This window comes from Prorops nasuta, unplaced genomic scaffold, assembly GCF_024137725.1.
Source record: "Prorops nasuta isolate Cenicafe-Biocafe unplaced genomic scaffold, Cenicafe_Pnas_1.2 PNAS00003, whole genome shotgun sequence".
Classification (NCBI taxonomy): Eukaryota; Metazoa; Arthropoda; class Insecta; order Hymenoptera; family Bethylidae; genus Prorops; species Prorops nasuta.
Window position 1 is genome coordinate 11,837,130 of NW_027116800.1, and position 20,143 is coordinate 11,857,272.

General features: G+C 39.3%; 1 protein-coding gene and 3 non-coding genes across 4 annotated transcripts; 2 read left to right on the forward strand and 2 right to left on the reverse strand.

The window, feature by feature from the left end:
• Window positions 1-268: 268 nt before the first annotated feature.
• On the reverse strand, window positions 269-18,232 carry fz4 (frizzled 4). Its single transcript, XM_066746997.1, has 6 exons — window positions 17,613-18,232; window positions 17,089-17,332; window positions 16,485-16,731; window positions 15,673-15,910; window positions 5,374-5,564; window positions 269-1,773 (listed from the first exon to the last, which is right to left on the reverse strand). Exons 1-6 carry the CDS (start codon window positions 17,807-17,809, stop codon window positions 1,025-1,027), a joined length of 1,866 nt encoding a protein of 621 aa, XP_066603094.1. The 5' UTR covers window positions 17,810-18,232; the 3' UTR covers window positions 269-1,024.
• A 1,372-nt stretch (window positions 18,233-19,604) lies between these two features.
• Window positions 19,605-19,675, forward strand: TRNAG-GCC (transfer RNA glycine (anticodon GCC)). The gene has a single exon. It is a non-coding gene; the product is annotated as a tRNA-Gly (tRNA).
• Window positions 19,676-19,762: 87 nt separating this feature from the next.
• Window positions 19,763-19,833, forward strand: TRNAG-GCC (transfer RNA glycine (anticodon GCC)). The gene has a single exon. It is a non-coding gene; the product is annotated as a tRNA-Gly (tRNA).
• Window positions 19,834-19,944: 111 nt separating this feature from the next.
• Window positions 19,945-20,015, reverse strand: TRNAG-GCC (transfer RNA glycine (anticodon GCC)). Its single transcript has one exon. It is a non-coding gene; the product is annotated as a tRNA-Gly (tRNA).
• Between the last annotated feature and the right edge of the window lie 128 nt (window positions 20,016-20,143).

Here is a 20,143-nt window from a genome sequence, read left to right on the forward strand (position 1 = left end):
CTAATCAGCCAAATGGTGTCAAAAAGTAGAAAGTCCAGCTTTTAAATTGAATAGATTCCAAAAGGGCAAGATGCATTCAAGCGATTTTTTTTCTCTCCTTTCTTGCACTCTCTTGAATGCCACGCCTCGGTTATTTAAATGCATTGTACCAGAATGCAAGACAATCACACCTCAAATTCAGTGGCGTAAGACTTTAGATTTAACGCATTAGCATAACATTCCCAGAATCTGAGTTAACGCCGTCATTTGTACACATACAATATAGGTATACGTTTAATAATGTTTAATCAGGAATATACAAAAATATCATAAGACTCGTTAGTAATACAACATTCCTTACCTACTAAATGAACTACTTAGTAATATAATCTTATACATAATAAAAGTATTTTACAGTTTATTTTAACACATAACTTCATTAAGACTACTTTTACATACAGTTTAAATATATACAAGAGTTTGGATGTTTAACCCTTAAAGTTCCATATGGGTGTTTGACACCCAGTAGATCTTGCATATACTAGCCAATTGTGCTGAATTAAAAATGTCGTAGATAATTTACCACCGAGATATGAATTTACATTTTCCTTAGTGTAGTTATAAATAATTTAATTCTTTAATTTTATAGCAAAAAGATATCCCATAACCACATTAACGTAGATAATGAAATACCCTTAGGTGTTAAACACCTAGCATACATTTATGTAATTTTAAGGTGTGCCCTTTAAGGGTTAACATCGTCCAGATTTTAAAAATAAATACATATCCAGCACGGTGAGGTTTTCATGCTTGGCACCTTTTGTTTGTACGAATATTTTTTTTAAGCCTCAGTCTTTTGAGTAGATAAAAATAAAAATAAAAATAAAAATAAAATAAAATAGCAGGTTTCGTTTGGTAATGTAACAAACAAAAAGCTTTAATGGCAGTGAACTTTTTAAGCACTGGTTTGTTATTCATCTTTCCAGTAACAACTATCACAGTAAAGTTTACAACAAAATTGTATAAAAGTAAAGCTTCTCATTCCCTAAACTTGAGTTTCACTACCACTATGATGTTTTCTGTATTTTCTGTGTTTTTTATGAGGTCTATGAGGATTATGGTTGATTGAAGGATGAGATTGAAGAAGAGGGTGCTGAGCAGGTGGAATATGAGTAAGATGATGGATCTGATGAGGTGGTGGGCTAGCAGGGGGACTGTAGCAATGCATTACTGGAACTGGGAGTGCATGTGGATGACATTTGTGGGGTGGTTGCTTGCATGGAGGAAGTCTCTTCCAGACGTGCATCAAATTTGGCCACCAGATCCATGTTGCCGCCATGATACCAGCTCCCAAAGTGGCCACCAAGCGTAATACGAAGAATTGTAAAATTGGCCGTGCGGGTGATCTTGGTGCTGTAGAGGGTTCGGGTGCTCTTAGCCACGCCTCCCTTCCCCACCATTCGTAAAAAGTAGTGCAGGTCAAACACGCCATTACCAAACAGTAGACGCAATTAAAAAAACCAACTCTACTTAGCAAAGATTTTTGTCTCTTATAAATCTCTGCTGGGGATTTGGTCTCCCGCGCTCTACCCAACGCATTTGGATGGCTGTTATGAATTCCATTCGGATGTATCGGGTTCAAGGACGATGCTGGTCTTGCTGGCCGGGATGGCAACAAAAGCGCCGCCATTCCTATTAGCAGAAATGTCGTCCCCAGAGAAAGATACACGAACTGCGGAATCAGCACCAAAAATAGCAAAGAACGTGTACTTTGTTGGCCCACGAAGCAGCTACCTGAAATACAAATATGACAAAAATTAATCGACATTGTTCTCGAGCTGATTAGGTAAACTGCGAAGAAAAATCTTTGTACATAATTAGATTTGGTAAGAAGACGGAGGAAAAACGAAGGATTCAGGGAGTAAATTAATGGAGGAGGAAGTATAGTAAATTGACGCCATATTGGAGAACGCGTAAAGCCAGGTTTTTCAGGAATGAACGAGAAGGGTCGCGCAAAAACTGAAATAACTGCGTGTGACGTAATTCTCCTCGTCTTCCCTTACACGTATGTCAATGACAAAAACTTGTAACGCAACGTCACGTGGCGTCACGGCACGCGACTTTGTTTCTTTTACAAGGGGTCGGACAAATTCTGAGTATCGTTATAAATTTTTCATAGAGAAATTTCACCGAATAACTCTGAAACATAAAATGCGTTTATTATTTAGCATAAATTTAACAAATGAAATAATTTCTTGGTTAGAAAAGGAAATAATTGGTGGAGTAAAACAAAGTGGTCGTTGGAAAGTAAGGCTGGATAAATGGAGTCGTGCAAGGGAAATTAACATGCTCGGCCGAGACCATTTATGCGATCGGAATTATTCTCCTAGCAATTAAGGATTTCACGGAAGATTTGCCTGGCCTCGAGACAGCGCGTTAAACAACGCACAAGAAAATTGGTCAAATTGACCATGATAAATTAAAGTGATACGCGAAGATACCGAGGAATACGTGCCAACAACACTTTGTTCAATTAATTTGTTACGTCTCTTCGATTAATTCGCTACGCCCGTTATGCCCTTCGTTTGCCTCTGACCCAAAGTCCCTCCATGAAGTTTTATTACTACAATATTTCAGACGACAGCGTCATTAAAATTCTACGAATTTTATGCAAAATAACATATCAATTAAATTATCAAACTACATTCCTTTTTATAATACAAAATTCATTTAAAGAATAAAATTCTTAAATTACAGTGAGTCTCGACTGATATAAAAGGAAGTTCCTAGGTTTGCATTGTTATTGGTGGACAGAGGTATTCAAATGGCAGTGGAGAAAATTTTCTTGCCAGGCTGTACAAGAAACGCAACTAGCAAGGCGCATCTCATGAATAATTCATGAGTACCAGGCTGATCCAGGGAATCCAGGGCTACATGCCTGGATCCCGACCAAGTCGATTCAGGGAAATCGCGAGAAACCAGGTGGGCGTCGCCCGTTAATGAGCACAATGCCCACCGATTATGGCACAACGCGATAACGATCTTGCAAACTCGGGTCTACGATAAAAGCCACAATGGAATATACATCTTCTCCTTCTCGCTTTCTCGATTTCCTTCCTATTATCTCGTTTCAACCAATAAATTCAATATTTGCTAAACCAAACTTTCTAAATAATGGAAATGTGGTCAAAAAATCTTCCAGACGTTAATCGACTTTCTTGACAATAAAGCTTCAATCACAAATTACTTAAGACCATTGAGTCAAAGAGTCTTTTAGGGTTTCATTTCGTTGAATTGTCGTTCCAGCGAAGAATGCGAGTCTTCGAATTCCAAGTGGTGAGGAAGAAACTTCAGAAATAAAATGCCTGACACGAATCCAGGGAATTCTTGTGCAAAAAGGCGACAGCTGACACTCCGATCCGAGTAGTAAATGTTAATAATTTATTTTTCAAGAAACTAGATTTACGTTGAAGTAGGAAGAATAGTTGAAGAATCTGCTTGACTCTTGACTTGATTTGCTCGAACACTCGGAAGCTCGATTAATGAATTTTTCAGGAGCCACGTCGATTTAATTATTGCACAGAAGGTGGTGGGTGATTTTTCGCTCGTGCCAAGGAGGCAAGTGGCGAGTTGCACGCGGGACACCTCGGTGGATGTTAACGTGAAAATTGATGCCTCTCGCGTGGATATAAACACGAAGCAAACTGGTTTTTCGGCTCTCTCGGTTGCCTCCGGATTACTGTCATTACGATGGTGCCCTTTCTCTCTTTCTCTCTGGCCCTTGTCCCTCCCCCCTCTCCCTCTTTCTAAACTAAGCATTACAAAAAGATGTAGAATATGTATTAAAAAATATTATAAAATAATTATCCAGTACAAAAATCCTTTCTCCCTTGTTGCAACACAATCGTAATTTACAAGTGATTACTTTGTCATTTCTCCAGATGAAAACTATATTTAAAACAGAGATTGCATTGGGTCGAAAATTTCTTTGGTAAGGGACGAATTTGCTTTTAAGAGGGAATAAAAGTAGCGAGGTGGGGAAGTCAAGGCGAGGAGAGAAAACAAAAGGGATGAGAATAATTGATTATCGATGGAAAATGGAAGATAGGAATAGAATTATTTTGCATACAAGGCTTGGAAGGCAGTTGCAGGGACTGCTCCCAGGCTTAGCTTCGGACAGTGACAAGTTGCGGAGCTGGTCCTGGGATATTTGCATTGAATGTCGACAATCCCCAAGTGGTAGAGCCCAGCGTTACACAGTCCGTGCAGCTAAAAGCTATTCAAAGATTCCCCACCAAATCGCTGTTAATCCAATTTTTTTGCAATTAAATTAATTTTAAATTAAACCACGTGTAAATTAATTTTGATAAATTGAAGACTCGACAAAAATTACTGTCGTTTCATCCTTCTGTTGAACAATGCTTGGAACCTATGGACACTAATTATTATCCCATCCATTTAAAAATGAATAATGTAAATTGTGTCGAGATAAATGAACTGATAGGAAAACGATACAGGTGGGAATTAATTGATAAATGATCGATAAGATTTAATTGAAAGGAAGGAAGGAGGGATGGAAAAAATATATTGCTGTCAGCTGGAGTAATGTGAGAAAGTAGTAGGCAAATATTTGTTTGGAATGGTCCGGTAGCTGGGCATCGGAGACAAGGACATTCCCCGGCAAATTCCTCCCTCCACCTTCGTCGCGGCCCTGTTTGATCCTTCCAAAGGACCAGCGGGCCTTTCGTGTCTGATTCATTTCGCTTTTCGTTCTCCGTACCAAAATATCTTGGACCTCTCGAGAATCTCTGGTGCAACACTTCAAGAATCTCTTGTAAAACTGCGTATATATATATATCAATTTCCCACGTTTCAAATTCATATAACAAAATCCGTTAAACAAAAAAAATCGAATATTTTAAAAGCAAGATCAAATTCTCCTCAAAGTAACTTTGAAAGAATTTTAAATGATCGAAGAAGAAGGAGAGAAAAGGAATATTTTTTTAAAATAGCTTCCTATGGCGTATCGAATAATTGCGAAGCGTCAAGATTGACGGTACAGTCAATGATGCCAGAATTTGCGTTTTTGCAGTCAAAATACAATCAAGCAATCAAAAAAACGTCTATTTATTATACATACACGTATCTCTCTCTACTATTGTTTTTATTTGCAAGGTTGCTAATTCTGGCATTACTAAGTACATTAGTCGGCTAAAAGAGGTTATTCGATGACGTCATTGTTCAGGAGCGTGAAATATTGGGTCTTTGTAATACTGCGATTGTTCTGTGGGAAGATACTCAATCTTATAGAGCGGTAAATAAATACTATCTGTGTACGGTTTGTATAAAAATATTCTAATCATTCTCAGGCTTAAATAATTTAGGTCAACCGACCTGTTAATTCATCGGCATCGACGTCTCTCGTAACAAGAACTGCTATAGTGTGAGCTGCTGGGAGTCCCCATGCTATCACTGCGGCCACGGTTGAGAGCCCCTGTTGGATTCCAAAGTCCTCCTTAACACTGGTCACGGTCCTCGTCCACTTTCTGGCGACTATGCACCACCAGGCGCAAACTATCACCCACCTGTTGAAAAACAAAATGGTGTAATTTAAGCAAATCGAAATTGGAAATCTTCTTTACCGACCGAATTAAATAAGTTTCGCAGTTATAATCATATAAAATCCTAAAAATTCAACATTTCTTCGTTATCCAATAAGAGACTTGTGTTCGGAAACGTTATAAAATTAATTCAGCGTTATTTATCATCAGTCGAGCATACTTAACCTCAACGCACTAGTTATTCCTAACCTCAAAAACGAGCCAGCCAGCTATTTATCTTCGTATAATGTTTTCCTGTACAAAACCTGATCGCATCAGTGTTTATTCGACGATAAACGTTACTGCGAGTTGATTAAATCGTTTAAGAAAGGATTTTCGTTGAAGAAAATAATACGTCTACATTATCGACTGAGTTCGTATTGTTGTCATTTATTCGACAGCTGCCACGCTTTTGCGATTATTTGCCAATGATTGGAGAGAATGAAATAATTAGAACAAGGGTATTATGAACAAAAAAGGATAAAGTGATCAGAGATCGGATTAAGGTAAAAAGGCTTCTCATTTGGCTCCTAATGGGGGGAAATAAAGAGATTCTGGAGAGTTATGGTGTGAATGGTGGGATTTTTTCACGCCAAATACCAGGCGTGACACGCGAGTGCGTTTATGCGTGTTGCTCCATTCATCACAGCGAGATTCGTCGGGCAAGTTTTTGCTTTTCCACTCGACGCCAAGTGAGAGAGGCCCCCTGTCATTCGATCAAACGGGCCCCTCCGATTTTTCGACCCTCGATCCGGATACCTCCTTTGTCAAATTATTCTGAAAATCATGGCCTCTTAACGGACTCTAATTTCTTCATTCACATTTTAAAACTCCCTCGCGTTGCCTTTATTTAAATAAATTTCTTTTCGATCCATCTCCTATATATTATGCTTGCCTAAAAATTAATTTCCTACGCTTTTACCCATTTCTTTCTTTACCCTCAAAAAATAAATACAATTCTCAATCGTTTTCTCGTATACAAAAAATGTCTTGTTTTGGACATTTTTTTTTCATGTTTATATACCATATAGATTTATTTTCGGATATATCTTTAACGGTTCCCAATGTTTACCCTGCTGTTCCAAGCAAGTTTCAGTGGAAAGTTCCCGGAGTGCGAGCGGGACAATTGTTAATCGTGTAGGAGCGGAGGATCTTGGCTAACGTGTGAGCAAAGGACTACTGGTCGACAAATAACACAAAGGGGGGACAGGTCTTTCTCTCACCTCGAGTGCTGAATAAACTTTTAAGGCGGTCCCAAGCTCACTTTGTCCACTCGATCCTTTTCACTTCTAATTTACAGTTTGATGAATAAGTAAATTCAACGCTTCGCACAAAGAAAACAAACGAATGCAATAAAATCCATCTCATCGAGAGATGACTGGAGAATGAATTATGGAAAAATTTTTAATTAACAAGCGAGCAGATCAATTGAAAAGATTGCGAGTAGGGTTGCTGAGGTGAAGGGGAGGGGGAGGGAGTTCTCGGGGCCTTTTCTTGATGGAAAAATTCCTCTCAAGACCCGAGAATATTCACCCGGGGAGATTGTAAAACAAACATGCGGTAATTCGTCCATAATTATTGGTCCAGCCTCCCCCCCCCCCTCCACTTATTTCAAGCATCCAGCAATTTTCTTGCCAGCGAAATAATCGGAGATCCGGTTATTGGTCGAACATCCTTACGACCTCCACACGTACACGCATACAAACGAGTATACACAAAGAAGTGCACATATACGCACTTTATCTCCAGATGCAATTATTAATTATACCGGGCTGAGTTACAAAGCATGTGATAAGATTCGATTGAACTGGAAGAAATTATACCTTGACGAGTCATGTTACACTGCTCGATCCTCATTGAATATTTTTCCAAGAAATGATCCTTCCTTTCATTACTGACAAAAAGATAAAAATGGGGCAATTTCCTACGAATAAATGTAAAAAGTAATTAATTGGTAAACAAAGAAAATGGAAAACACCTGAGAAATATAATTAGCGAGCAGTATTGCTCGATCGATTCCCAATGAATACTTCTTCAACAGAGAAATTGGAATTTGGATGCACGAGAAATGAAACGTCACGACCAATAGCATCGCTCGATCCTCTATGAATATCTTTACGAAGGAACGTTCTACGATGTTCGAATGACAAAAATGAAGAATTCAGAAGAAATGCAATTCTCAGAATCGAAATTCGTGTGTTGCTTTTTTTCTATATTTTTTCCTGTCGTATATGCAAATCGCGTTTTGAGAAGGCGACAAATTCGAGGAAGGGAAAGGGAAGAAGTTGAAAGGGAGGGGGGGGGGGGGATATTTGTCGCCCGGAAGTGGCTCGAAGAGGAGGAAACTGAGCAGACAAACACGTGTGTGACGTGGCGGACCACCCTGGGTTTGAGCAGTCGCGAGTTTCTTGCGCAATTCCACGGGGTGCATACGCACGCACACACACACACACAAGTGCATACAATTCCTGGTGCGAGCGTCGACTAATCGTCCGCGACAACCGGACGCCGTTGCCTCGGTTTCCCGAAGGCCCTGAAGCTAACTTTAGACGACCAAACGTTATAAATCATGCTACCGAGGAAAATTAACACTCTCTCGCTCTCTCATCTCCATAATTTCTATTTTTAACAAAAGAAATCATAACTGCCGTTTCACTTTGCATCTCCTCGACCAAATACGAGTCTTTGATTCGTTAAAAACAACTTCTGGAAGGATCCTGATGCTTCTCCAATAAATCCTCTCTCCTTCTCTCTGATTGGACCCGCAGGAAACGAAAAAAAAAAACGCGATCGAGCAGATCTGCAACGACTCAATTATGAGTTTATCAGTGGGTCGCTGACGGGCGTTATAAAAACAAGGAATAAAACAATGTTATACACGGCTTGCAAAAGCGGTAATTGTATATAGTTTCAGTTATAAAGTGGAAGTACGAGAGGAATTAACCCGTAAAAAAGGGAATTGGACGATAAGAATGGTTGAGTGATCGGTGGAACAATAAGTCGCAGCTTTCTGGTAGCGCCAAAGCGACGTTGATTATTTAACCGATACTTAAAACAGGCGTCGCGATATGATGGTAGGATAATAAACACGCATTAAAAGTGGAAACTATAAAAATATTATTGCCTTGTAATAGCACCGGTCTGGCGAACTTGCTCCATTAGCTCCTATTGCGTGTTAAGTAAAAAAAAGTCCCCCCCCCCCCACCTTCTTCCCCCCTCTTCATAATACGTCCGGTATTCTCTCTTTCAATTCTGAATTGCAATTTTTCTGCTTCACACTTGACCCAACTTCTAGCTTTATAAAATTATACATATAATTTTATGTTTGCCTCCTGCAATCCTGGCAAAAAGTGTTTCGATTCTTAAAAGTTTATTGTTTCTCGTACAGTATTTTAATTAAATATACAAAATATGCTTCGCTCCGTTTACAATATTTTACACAATATGCTCGTCGTTTCTTCAACTCTGAATATCAATTTTTCTTCGTCTCGCTTGACCCATGCTTCCGGTTGCATAAAATTATATTCTCGTAGGATTTTATTTCCGTTTGTTGAAGCGGATGGATTCCGAGAGACTCGAGGAGTTTAACGGGAACGCGTTACCCTGGCGAGTCCCGAAGGCAAACGAGAAAAGGAGGTGGACGTGTGGATCCCGTAATAACGAGTCATCCTCCCCTACTCCCGACACTCCCTCAAACTGCGGCGAAATGTTAACGAGTTACCAGCCATTTTTATGACGCCCCCTCCCCCTTCTCCTCATCTCTTTCGCTCATTCTTCATCCTTTCCATCGCGAGCCTCTTACCCTGTGGGAGATCGACCTTCGGAACGCGGTTTTACATAATAATTGATTACCAGACCCGAGTCTCCCTATGGAGATTTACCCAGTGTTTTATGGGAAACTCCCCCCCCCCTTCACCCCTTCAACCACGACTTCCATTCTCATATTCAAAAGGGTAATAGCTCTAACGAGCAAAGATTTTCAAATTATTTCGTTTGGAGGGGGAAAAAGGTTTGGGGCGCAGCTGAATGATCTGTCAGGTTTATAGTTCAAAGGGGGATGCACGGTTGATGAGGATACAGGTTTGACGAATTTACTTGAAAGAAAAAGAGCAAAACAGAAATTCAAGAAAGGGAGGTGCTACTGAATAATCAGTGAAATAGAAGAGATAAAAGAAGAAAGTATACATGCATATATATATTATATGTGGAGAAGTATCTAACGAATTTCGTTAAAATAGATAAATAAAGATGAGATAAATTTTTGATAAATTATAAGATTTACGATACAGTGTAAACAAAAATGGGCAAATTTACTTAAAAAAGAAAAACGAGAAAAAAAATGTATAAATTCGGTAGGTGAAGTATAAAGATAAAAAGAAGCGGTGGAAATTGCGGGGTAATCGGCGGCGATAAAAGAACGTCGAAGGAAGGAAAAGCAGAGTTGAAGTTGGCACGGAATCCGCTGCGGGAGTACGGACGAACGTTCCCGGACCAGTTTCGATTTTACGATCCGAACGCGTACCTGAGCCGAGCGCGCTGCGAGGCAAAATGGCAAACTCGATATTACCACCTCCAAGGATCCCACCCCCCTCCCCCTCCCCTCCTACCCTCGACCCACCATCATCATCCAACCGTACCCCATCGCCAACTGCAGCTGCGTCCGAAACGAAATGCATCCACAACAACAAAAGCCATCGAGAAATCAATCCCATCGTAAACAAAATCGCTCGACAATTAAATTCCGCGAACCACTCGAACGACCCGATAAATTTACCCGCAAAGCTGAAAGAGCTTCGTGGAACGAGAGAAGCGAATAAATCAATGGAACGGATATGATTAATTAATTCTGGAAATAAGTCGGACGGTTTATGGCGTTTAAATGCTGGAAATTGGATGAATTGGGAGGGTCGGGAGAAAAAGTGGAGAAAGATGGATAGTGTATGCGGGGCCGAGCGAGATGGAGGACCGAGGAGAGGAATTCCGGGGAAGAGAATCAAGGGTCGTGCAACGTTTGCTGCGGGGTATATAATCAACGAGATGGGATGGGAGAGGAGAGGCATTGGTCACCTCGTGTTTGTTTTGTTAGTTAGCGAGTCGTTATCCCCCCTCCCTCCTCACTGGACCTTTCCTCATCTTCTTCGGCTTCTTCCACTTACCCCCTACTCCCCCACCTCCTACAAGCCCCCCCCCCCTCTTCCTTACCACCTGACCTCCAGCACGCTCATTTTTCTGATTACACGCATTTTAAACCTTCCATAGTCGCGTGGGCCCCCCATTCCGCATTTTAACATTTCATTCTCCCAATCCCCCCAACGACCGAATATAAACATCTCTTCGGCAACGAGTCTACCGTAAGACTCGCTGTTGGGGACCCAAGAAAATATTATTAATTAATTCCCCTTATTTAAGTCTCATTCTTCTGGTAATTCATATTTGTTTACTTTTTTCGTCGTAGAATTTGTAATTGTTTAATTTGCAACAACGGAAGTGGGAATATTCTTGACGATATTCGAGATCGATTATTAAAGGTATAAGCGAGATGTTTGTGTGTGTGTGTGTTGGGGGAAAGAGAAAGCTTATCTGGGATGAGTTATCGAAGAATTCTCGGATCCGGGTTCGGGGCTTAGGCCCCAGTCGGGGCCCGCGAGATGATGGATCAGCTACCTCCCCCTCTGACTTATCCTTTTTCCCTTGTTCGAAAGGCGCTCGCGAAACCCGACTCAGTAAGAGAAAATAAAGGGCCAACTCGAAACACGAAACTCCCACCCCCCTTCCCCTCTCTGCCGAGCCAAAACATGAAGAAAAAATGAAACTCTTTTGATTCCCAGTTAAGCCACTGGGAGAATCATCGACCGATTGGATCGTCGCCAAAAATTGCTGGAAAATTGTCCAAGTGGTCAATTCCGCGAAGAAACGACCGCCTTCTCTCTATACGGAGAAATGGAATTAATCGGCTCTGACGCGTAATTTTCCAAAAATGGACGCATTGCCATTCGCGACTCCTACTTTCCAAACGCTGCCCTGCCATATAGAGCCCAATTGGCGACCTACTTCATTCGGAAAATAAACAGTCCGTCACTTCCCCGAAGGAACTCTTCTAGAAAATTTTCACGAAATAATTTTCTTGGAGACAATAACTCGATCAGTTTCCTGTTTTTTCAATAAAGTTTTTTTCTCGCTTACATCGAGATACTCGGTAAATAATTAATATAAAAGCACAGTGCACAAAATTGATTCGCGTAACTTTCGGTTAACTTCACTTTGTACTTCCTCAGTCAAATTTCTATATAAAAAATTATAGCTGATAGGCCCTCGACCAATCAATTTTATACAGTATTCACAATGGCAAATTAAATCGTAATTTTTTCGTGCTACAGTGTAGTATAAGAATTTGGCGGAGAAAGTACGAAGTGAAGTTAACCGAAAGATCGTTCATTCAATTTCTCACAGTGCAAATACCAAGTTGGTAAAAAATGTGGGAAAATCGCGTAGGGGAAATTGATGGCGTTAAAAGCGAGGATTTTTAAGAGGTGAGGGGGAGGGGGTACTTTTCAAAGGGCGGAGTTTGCGACAGATATTAATTTAAGCGTCTAATTGATCCAGTTGCTCGACTGGTTCGTTGCCAAGGAAATTAACGCGTTCGTTTCAGTCTGGCCGATTGGCGCAGATTTGGGCGCCCCAATCACGTACGCCCCTGGAAACCGCTCGCTTCTGTATTGGTATTCGTGTATCTCTCCCTGTATTTGTGCGCGCGAGTGTTCCGTACAGCCATAATTTACATCGAAAGAGCCGATAAACATCGCGCCCTGCGGACACGAAGCTGGTCCACCCCCCCCCCTCTCTCTCTCTATACACCACACTTTTTACCTTTTTCCTCACTCGCTCTTCGCTTTTTACAATCTCCCCTTACAGGGTCCTCCCTCTCGTTGCTCGCTCTTTGCTCCTCGTTCGTAGAACCCAATAAACCAATAGTACAAGCCATAAATTCGACCAAAAAATCATCCTAAATTAGTGGAAAAAGAGAACGACAGAGGGGAACGGAATGAAGCTGTATAAAAAGATGTGCCGCAAATTATAGAAATACTGGCAAATCTTTCAATTCTTTCCACGAGCTGAACGGAAGTAACAGATTTACATACGGGGTACTTTGAGCGTGAAGAGAAAAGGGGGAATAATTGAATCGCGTCTCATTTATCAAGTAGTCCCTTTATTATTCATATTATCGCTTTAACGAGATCGCATTAAATCCTACACGACAGATAATCAGGAAAATCTTGTGAGGGAATTTTTTTTTATCTAATTACTAGATCACCTCCCGTTCACCCGGTAAATACTATAATGAAAGAAATTAATTGGCATGCTTGAATAAATTTATGGAGAAAATAACGATTAGAATCGATCATTTAATGACGAAAAAATTTTATAAGTATATATAAATAAATATATATGTGTGTATATATACAGTTTATTAAATTTTAAGCGGATAGAAAACACGTTTTACCTGGAAGCCAAGCAAGGAAAATCGTTTTGACATTTTTCGTTCAATATTATACTCGATAAGTAGAAAAAAAATGTTTGGTCGAGAAATTCAAGCGAATTCGACGAGAGAGCACAAATGTCTTGCGAGTTTCTGGAATAGGTTATTTCGGTCACGCGAGACCGAGGAGTCCCCGCCGCCTGCTCCTGGCTACTTTTCGCCTCAGCAAACTCGATTATCCTCACCTGCTTCACGAAATTATTTTACTACTCGGTCCTCTATGATTCAACCAGCAGACAAAACTGATTTGGGTCGAATGTCGAGTTTTCTTGCTTGCTTAAACGAAACAAAAAATCTCTATTCTTGTTTATTTTTACAGTAAGAAATTTAAGAAGCGTGAGATATACAAAATATGAACTGTTTAAATTGTCAGAAGAGTAGAATTCTTGATTTTTGTGTTTATTTGAAAGTGGCGTAAATGGTAACACGAATTTTTTATCGATTTGCACAAGTGCAACCGCAAATTGCATCCGAGTGTGTGAATCATCTTGTTGCGCGTTTCCCCTTGGCACTCGTGCGTTTCTCCAGGCTCTCCCCCCACCCAAGAACTTCGCGAAGCATCTCACCCCCACCGCAGCCCTTCGTCCTCCCTCCCCCCCCTAACTCTCCTTTTCTTCCCATTTCCCTTCTCATCTCGAGTTTCTCTCTCTCTCTTTCTCTCACTTCACTCTACCCCTCCCTTTATCTCGCAAAGTTACTCTCTCGAAGATGGAATGCCATTGACTCCATGCATATCTGGCAACAAGGTTCCTCCCGACCCTACTCCCTGCACGTACCACCTAACGGGTGGCCCCATCAAAATCCAATCATTTGCATCTTTCCATAAAATCATTTACATAAACATTAACTCGTCATTGTATTGCTACTTTAAAATCATCCGAATAAAGATGATTGACAATCACGAGTGAATACAATTGATAAACAATTAAGAAGTAATGTTAAAAAAATTCAAGAAATTATTATTTTTTACACAAAGGTTCGTGGTCCTATGTTTACATTATTTCTCATACTGAGTAAACGACGTGAGGAAAAAGTTAATTAATCGGTACTTGCGGTAATAATTTAAATAGAGCTGTAATGAAACTTGTGAATTATTTCTCTAACTGGATTGGAGATTAATTTATTTTTAAATAGACGAGGTCTTATAGAATTGAAACGATGACTTGTGAATATAAAGCTGCGTTTGTTAATTGGAAGCGGCGGGCTGTTTTCTCACGAGGTGCCTATGAGAAATTACAAGCTGTTCCTTTTTCTCGCGCGAGCATTCGAAACGAAAACACGGCCTGGATTTACGATTATTGCCAAGTACTCGATCGGCCAGGAATGCAAGATCTGCTTCGTTATATTATTCCATCCCCCTCACCCTTGGGCGGTACAAGGGCATTCGCCTACGCTCTGCTCTGCAGAAAATAACGGCTTCAATTTACAAATCCATTCTGTACAATTCAATTTCTCATCAGTTTTGATGGAAAACAAAATAATTAGAAGCCTCAAACTCACATTTGTTCAATGCTATAAGAAATAAAAAACATTAATACTGCAAAAAAAATTATAATTAAAAAATTTGCTACGATAAAATTATTATTATCCTAGAGTAAAGAATTGTTATGGAAATAAATAAATAATGTAGGACATCACTGTTGGTACGTGAATGTAAATAAATGGCAGTTTATTTTTAAAATATTATGAATTCAGTTAAAAAAAATAATAATTAGTTAATGATATCTTGTGAGAAATATAAATTTTTCTCTGCAGACGTCATCATTAATAAAGTTGTTAAAAAAGAGGACACGCAATTTTAAAATAAAATAATTGAATTATTTTTTAATATGGAATGATGGTAAAAAGTGTAGTTTAAAAGAAGCCACCCGTTACATTTACTAAGATGAACCTCTCAGCATAAACTGGATGGGATGGGACGAGATGGGAGTCAGAGGCTCGTTAGCGGCACGAGGGGAGTCAACACTGTTGCCAGATTGTTATCCCTTCCTCTCCCTCCCCTCCTTGGAGGGCCTCATCCTACACCATAACGACGGACCCTACCTCGCCTCGCCTCGAGAGAGAATCGTGTTTAGTGCTCGCAACCACGACTCCTGCACGAAAAACTGACCGGCTATCGTCCAGAAAAAATCCCATGCTACTCGCTGAATTCAGATCTTCCCCCACCACTCTACACCCTGATAATTCTCCTCCCCCCCCCCTTCTCTTCTCCCTTACCAACAATCATTACACTCATCCACTTACTTAGCGCCATTAATTAATACACCGAATTAATATTAATTAAGCCAATGCAGAAATCTCCTTCACCTATATTTCATCAACCAATTCTTAGGAATAATCATATTGCTTGGTTGTTGAATTTTCTTGGAAGAGACAAAAAAATTTCAAAATAATTCTGAAGAAAAGGGACCATTGTATCTTCGCTCTTATATTTATAAAATATAAGTTCACATTTGTAGTGATAATTATTGATGAGCAGATTGTGTTGTTAAGTTAAATAATGAATAATTGAGGAATTGACAAAAAGATGTTAATTATTTTCCAGAATAGACTTACCAGACATTGGCGGCGATACCGAAGTAATACAAAAGTAAGAAAACAATGGCACAATAAGGATTGGCGAGGCCGTCCTGAGTGAGGTATTGTTGCTGTTGTTGCGAGATGATCACCTGATCCTGAGGGTGCAGGGGTATCGCTGGAGTACACGCGACGGACAACCTGCCAGCAGTCAATCGGATCACGTAACCCACTGCGACGGCTGCGTGACAAATAGTCAGGCACGCGATTGCTTTCTCTACAAATTGAAAACAGAAACAAATTATTCCTAACCGACTTATAAAAAATTGCTATATTTAATATATTTCTGTCGAGAAACAACGACCATACACTCAATACAAATATTATTTCATGGTGGAATATGACCATAAATAATGTAATAATAATTTGAAATATTTTTTTAAAAAGTCAGAAAATTAAATTGCTAATTTTGTATACATATACTGTGAAACAGGGATTGGTATAATAATAATACATTGAATAAAACTACTACGAAAATGAAAAATGTGTAATAATATAATGGTAAATTATGCGTTTATGTTAATTCGCTTCAAAGTGCTAACAAACAATTAGTTTATCTTTGTAATTACAGTAGATATCAATTTTTTGCACAACAAAATTTTAGATCTATATGAAATTTGAAAAAGATTCCTGACAAATAATTGTGAAATCTTTTATAGTTACTGAGAGAAGTAAATAATCATGGTAACGCTCTGTAGCGAATTAAACACCTTGTATACATACAACATGTACAGTAGAAAAGGAATTGTTGGGGTATTTGTAATATGCAATTGAAATTCTGCGGTATTTACCGGCAGTGCTAGTGGTAGAACGTTGTTTGCGGGGTCTCATCAGGGTGAGTACAGCCACCGCGACGGAGATGAGGCAAACCGTGGCAAAGGCAGTCATCCAGGCCTCGGCGAGCTTCTTGTCCTTCTGGGACCATAGAATGTCGGCGTCGCAAGCAGCGGCGCATCTCCCGGAACGATTCAGGAAGATGTACAATCCAGATTTGGCGTACCACGAGCAGCCCCAGGGCCCGTTCCCGGCCCCCACAGCCTGCAAAAGCAATCCCCAAGGTCAATTCCCTTTTTCTCTCCCCTCACCTGTTCCTCTTCCACGAATTAATCCACACGAGAAAAACCTGCCACTTCCATTTGTTTTACAGAGTTAACCTATCATCGTTGTTTTATGAACACGCGCGCCACACTCCCCCCTCCACTTTATAACCTCTTCGTTTCTAACAGTGGTTTTCGAGATTTATCGTCGTTTATAAATCAGTCAGTGGGCGAGGCGAGAGAAATCTTACATAGTTTTATCTTGGCAGATTGTAGTCTAGTGGATATATCGCTTTATGGCTCGCGATTCGTTGTAAATATCTACGAATAAATTGGATGGTTGGCTGAGAGCGCTTACCTGAACCGGATTGGCTGGCCCAGGCTCCCCGGGACCCTCCATACACATGTGCTCGTGATTGTTGGCAGGTGGAAATTTAGAACAATTTAGGGCCGCTGGCCATGGAAAACCGAATCCTTGAAGGACGGGGAAACAACGGGCTCGAACTTGTTCGCATAACCCTTTGCATGGGCCAATGGGAAATGGAACTTTTTCCGTACACATTGGCGCATATACCGAGCACAGGAACAAGTGTAGTTGTGCGCTGAAAGATCGTCAAATTTGCGATAAAATCAAATTAGTTCAGCGCTTAGTAAAGAAAATATCATACCCGAGATATATTCGATCGAATGTTTATACTAACTGGGCCTAATTGTTACTTTTTGTACAGTTAAAAACTTTGTAATTCTATCTTATTGGTAAAATGTATTTTCAGTTTAATTTATCTTAACACTTGCAATCCTAATAAATAGATAAATTTGTTGAAAGTATAATGGATATTTTAGGGTTTAGTTTTCGAAGAAAATGAGAGCCACTGTCCTCACCTGCATCCGTACTGGATCAAAGGACTGAATGTTTGCAGGGTAAAATCTGCATCACCCTGAATCTCGTGTCCGACCAAATTTGGCATTGTAGTCTCATTGTAGCCTAAACCTCGACACATTTCTATCCTGATAGGCTCACAAACGCCATTAGCACACCACGTTGTTTTCACAAGTATTAACAAAACAAACCACCACATTTTGAATTCCTCTTCTTTCCCAACTTCTTAACAAGTCTCCTGTTCTTTGGTACTAACTAAATCTCAATCACCCAAACCAATTCCAACGAAATTTCTCTTGGTTTTCATCGCAGCCAATGAAATTCCTTTTCTGCTACACACCGAGTATTTTTAGATATTTTAATCCGAGGCACACATCACCACGCAACTCTATTCACTTCTCTACGGGATTCCGTGAAACATCGTTTATATTATTCCTTATTGCATTGGTAAACTTAAATTAAGCACGTGTTACATTTTCCTCATTGACATAAAGCTTTCCAAATTTTTAGAACTTTAAAAACCAGCCAATACGAAGAGTTTTAAAAAAATTGTAATGCTATTTTTCCTTTGACAGTTTGAATTTGAGAATATTTTGGCAATGTAGTAAAAAACACCCAACCACTCTAAAAGTTCGCGAGCAACTGGCGAGTGGCGACTGGCGCGACCGAACGCCGGACGATGGCATAGCGGCGGCCACCAACACCAACACTTCGCGGTGCTTCGCGGAGTCGCCGAGCGCGCGCCTCCTTCCTTATCCCTACCAATCTTGTAGACAACCACCCCCTCCCCCCTCTCCCACATCTATTTTTCAGCTCCAGCACACTGAAAACTTAATTTAAGGTAGTTCATATAGTATATTCAGACTGTAGTAGTCAGACACACTTCAAATTTAAAGGAATCAAAATTGCGTTAAATGATTAAATAAATTAATGATGAAATATTCAAAAACAGATAAAACCCAATGGAAAACAACATATTTGAATATTATATTGTCATCCATCACAACGGTATATAAAATCTATATTTTTTATTGTTTTTATTTTGCAATTAAGATTGTACTGGATGCTAATATGCACAAGTACAAGTCAAATTTCTTATTTTAATTAGGAATTTCTAAATATTTTATAACTAATTACTTAGTTATACTTTAAATTAATTCAAATTTAAAGAGTGTGTGACTTGTTCTGTCTATATTTTATATATCATCCGCATGAGTTAATTATTTTAAAACATATATACTAATTTTTTGGAAGGAATATGAATAATAAATAATTAGATTTTAATTATTTAATTCTGCAAAATTTAAATATTTTTTATTTAATTTTTAAAATATCCGGGTTTTTTTATTTATAAAGAACTTAAAAGGTGAATTTTTTTAATTAAAATATAAAATAAGTTTTTTTCGAAAACAATGGCGGCGACTTGCAGAGCACAGGGGCACTAATAAATTTTGCTAGCGGATGAAAATAAAAGATAGGTACAAAAATATAAAGATAGCTAGGTGGATAATAGATGTCGGGGACCGCAGAAAGAGAGCAGAGACCCGGAGTGGAGGGTGAAAGAGAAGACCGTCTACACATGCGAAAACAGGGGACCAAGGCCCAATTATACTAAGAAAATACAGCCCATAAAACCAACCTTAATCACCGCCAAACAGTAGAATATGATAATGAGTTCCCCGCAGCTCGGCTGCCCCATCCTTTGCGTTCTCCTTAACTCCTTTATCTTAAAGTAAAAAAGAAAAAATATCCTTATCTTTATCTTCTGTATATTCTAAAAACATTAATGGGTACTCTTTTTTGTTAATTTAAATATATCTTTCAAATTAAAATAACAATAGTTATTTTTACAGGTAGCAAAAAAAGAAAACAATTTTTTGTATTATCAAGAATTTTCGAAAGACAATGACGTTTAAAACTAAATTTCGATTTATAGTATACGTTGACAGATTGACATTCCATTATAATTAAGTTTACTTCATTTATTACCGCTCGCATCGGTGGTTCAGTGGTAGAATGCTCGCCTGCCACGCGGGCGGCCCGGGTTCGATTCCCGGCCGATGCAATTTTTTTTTTTTCCGAAAAATAATGATATGCTGTTATATGTTATAATTGACCATTATAAATTTCTCAAATTTACATATTATTGTCAGCATCGGTGGTTCAGTGGTAGAATGCTCGCCTGCCACGCGGGCGGCCCGGGTTCGATTCCCGGCCGATGCAAATTTTTTATCAATTTTTACACAATTTTTAATATGATAAAAATAATAATTTTATCTTCTTTATAAATATGAAAATTAAAATATATTATGGATTTAAAAAAAAAAAAAAGATTGCATCGGCCGGGAATCGAACCCGGGCCGCCCGCGTGGCAGGCGAGCATTCTACCACTGAACCACCGATGCTGACGTTTATTTTGTTCTAAAAACTTCACAATACTGTGAATTACTATTAAAAATAAAATATCATCAATTTTTATTATAAAATATGACATTAACGACATAAAAAGTCAAATATAATGTTTTACATGTCA

Coding starts and splice junctions, on each gene's coding strand:
- fz4 (XM_066746997.1), bottom strand. CDS start 17,809: ATGTGGTGGTTTGTTTTGTTAATACTTGTGAAAACAACGTGGTGTGCT. Junction 17,333..17,612: donor TTGATCCAGTACGGATGCAG/GTGAGGACAGTG, acceptor ACGATCTTTCAG/CGCACAACTACACTTGTTCC. Junction 15,911..16,484: donor TTCTACCACTAGCACTGCCG/GTAAATACCGCA, acceptor TTCAATTTGTAG/AGAAAGCAATCGCGTGCCTG.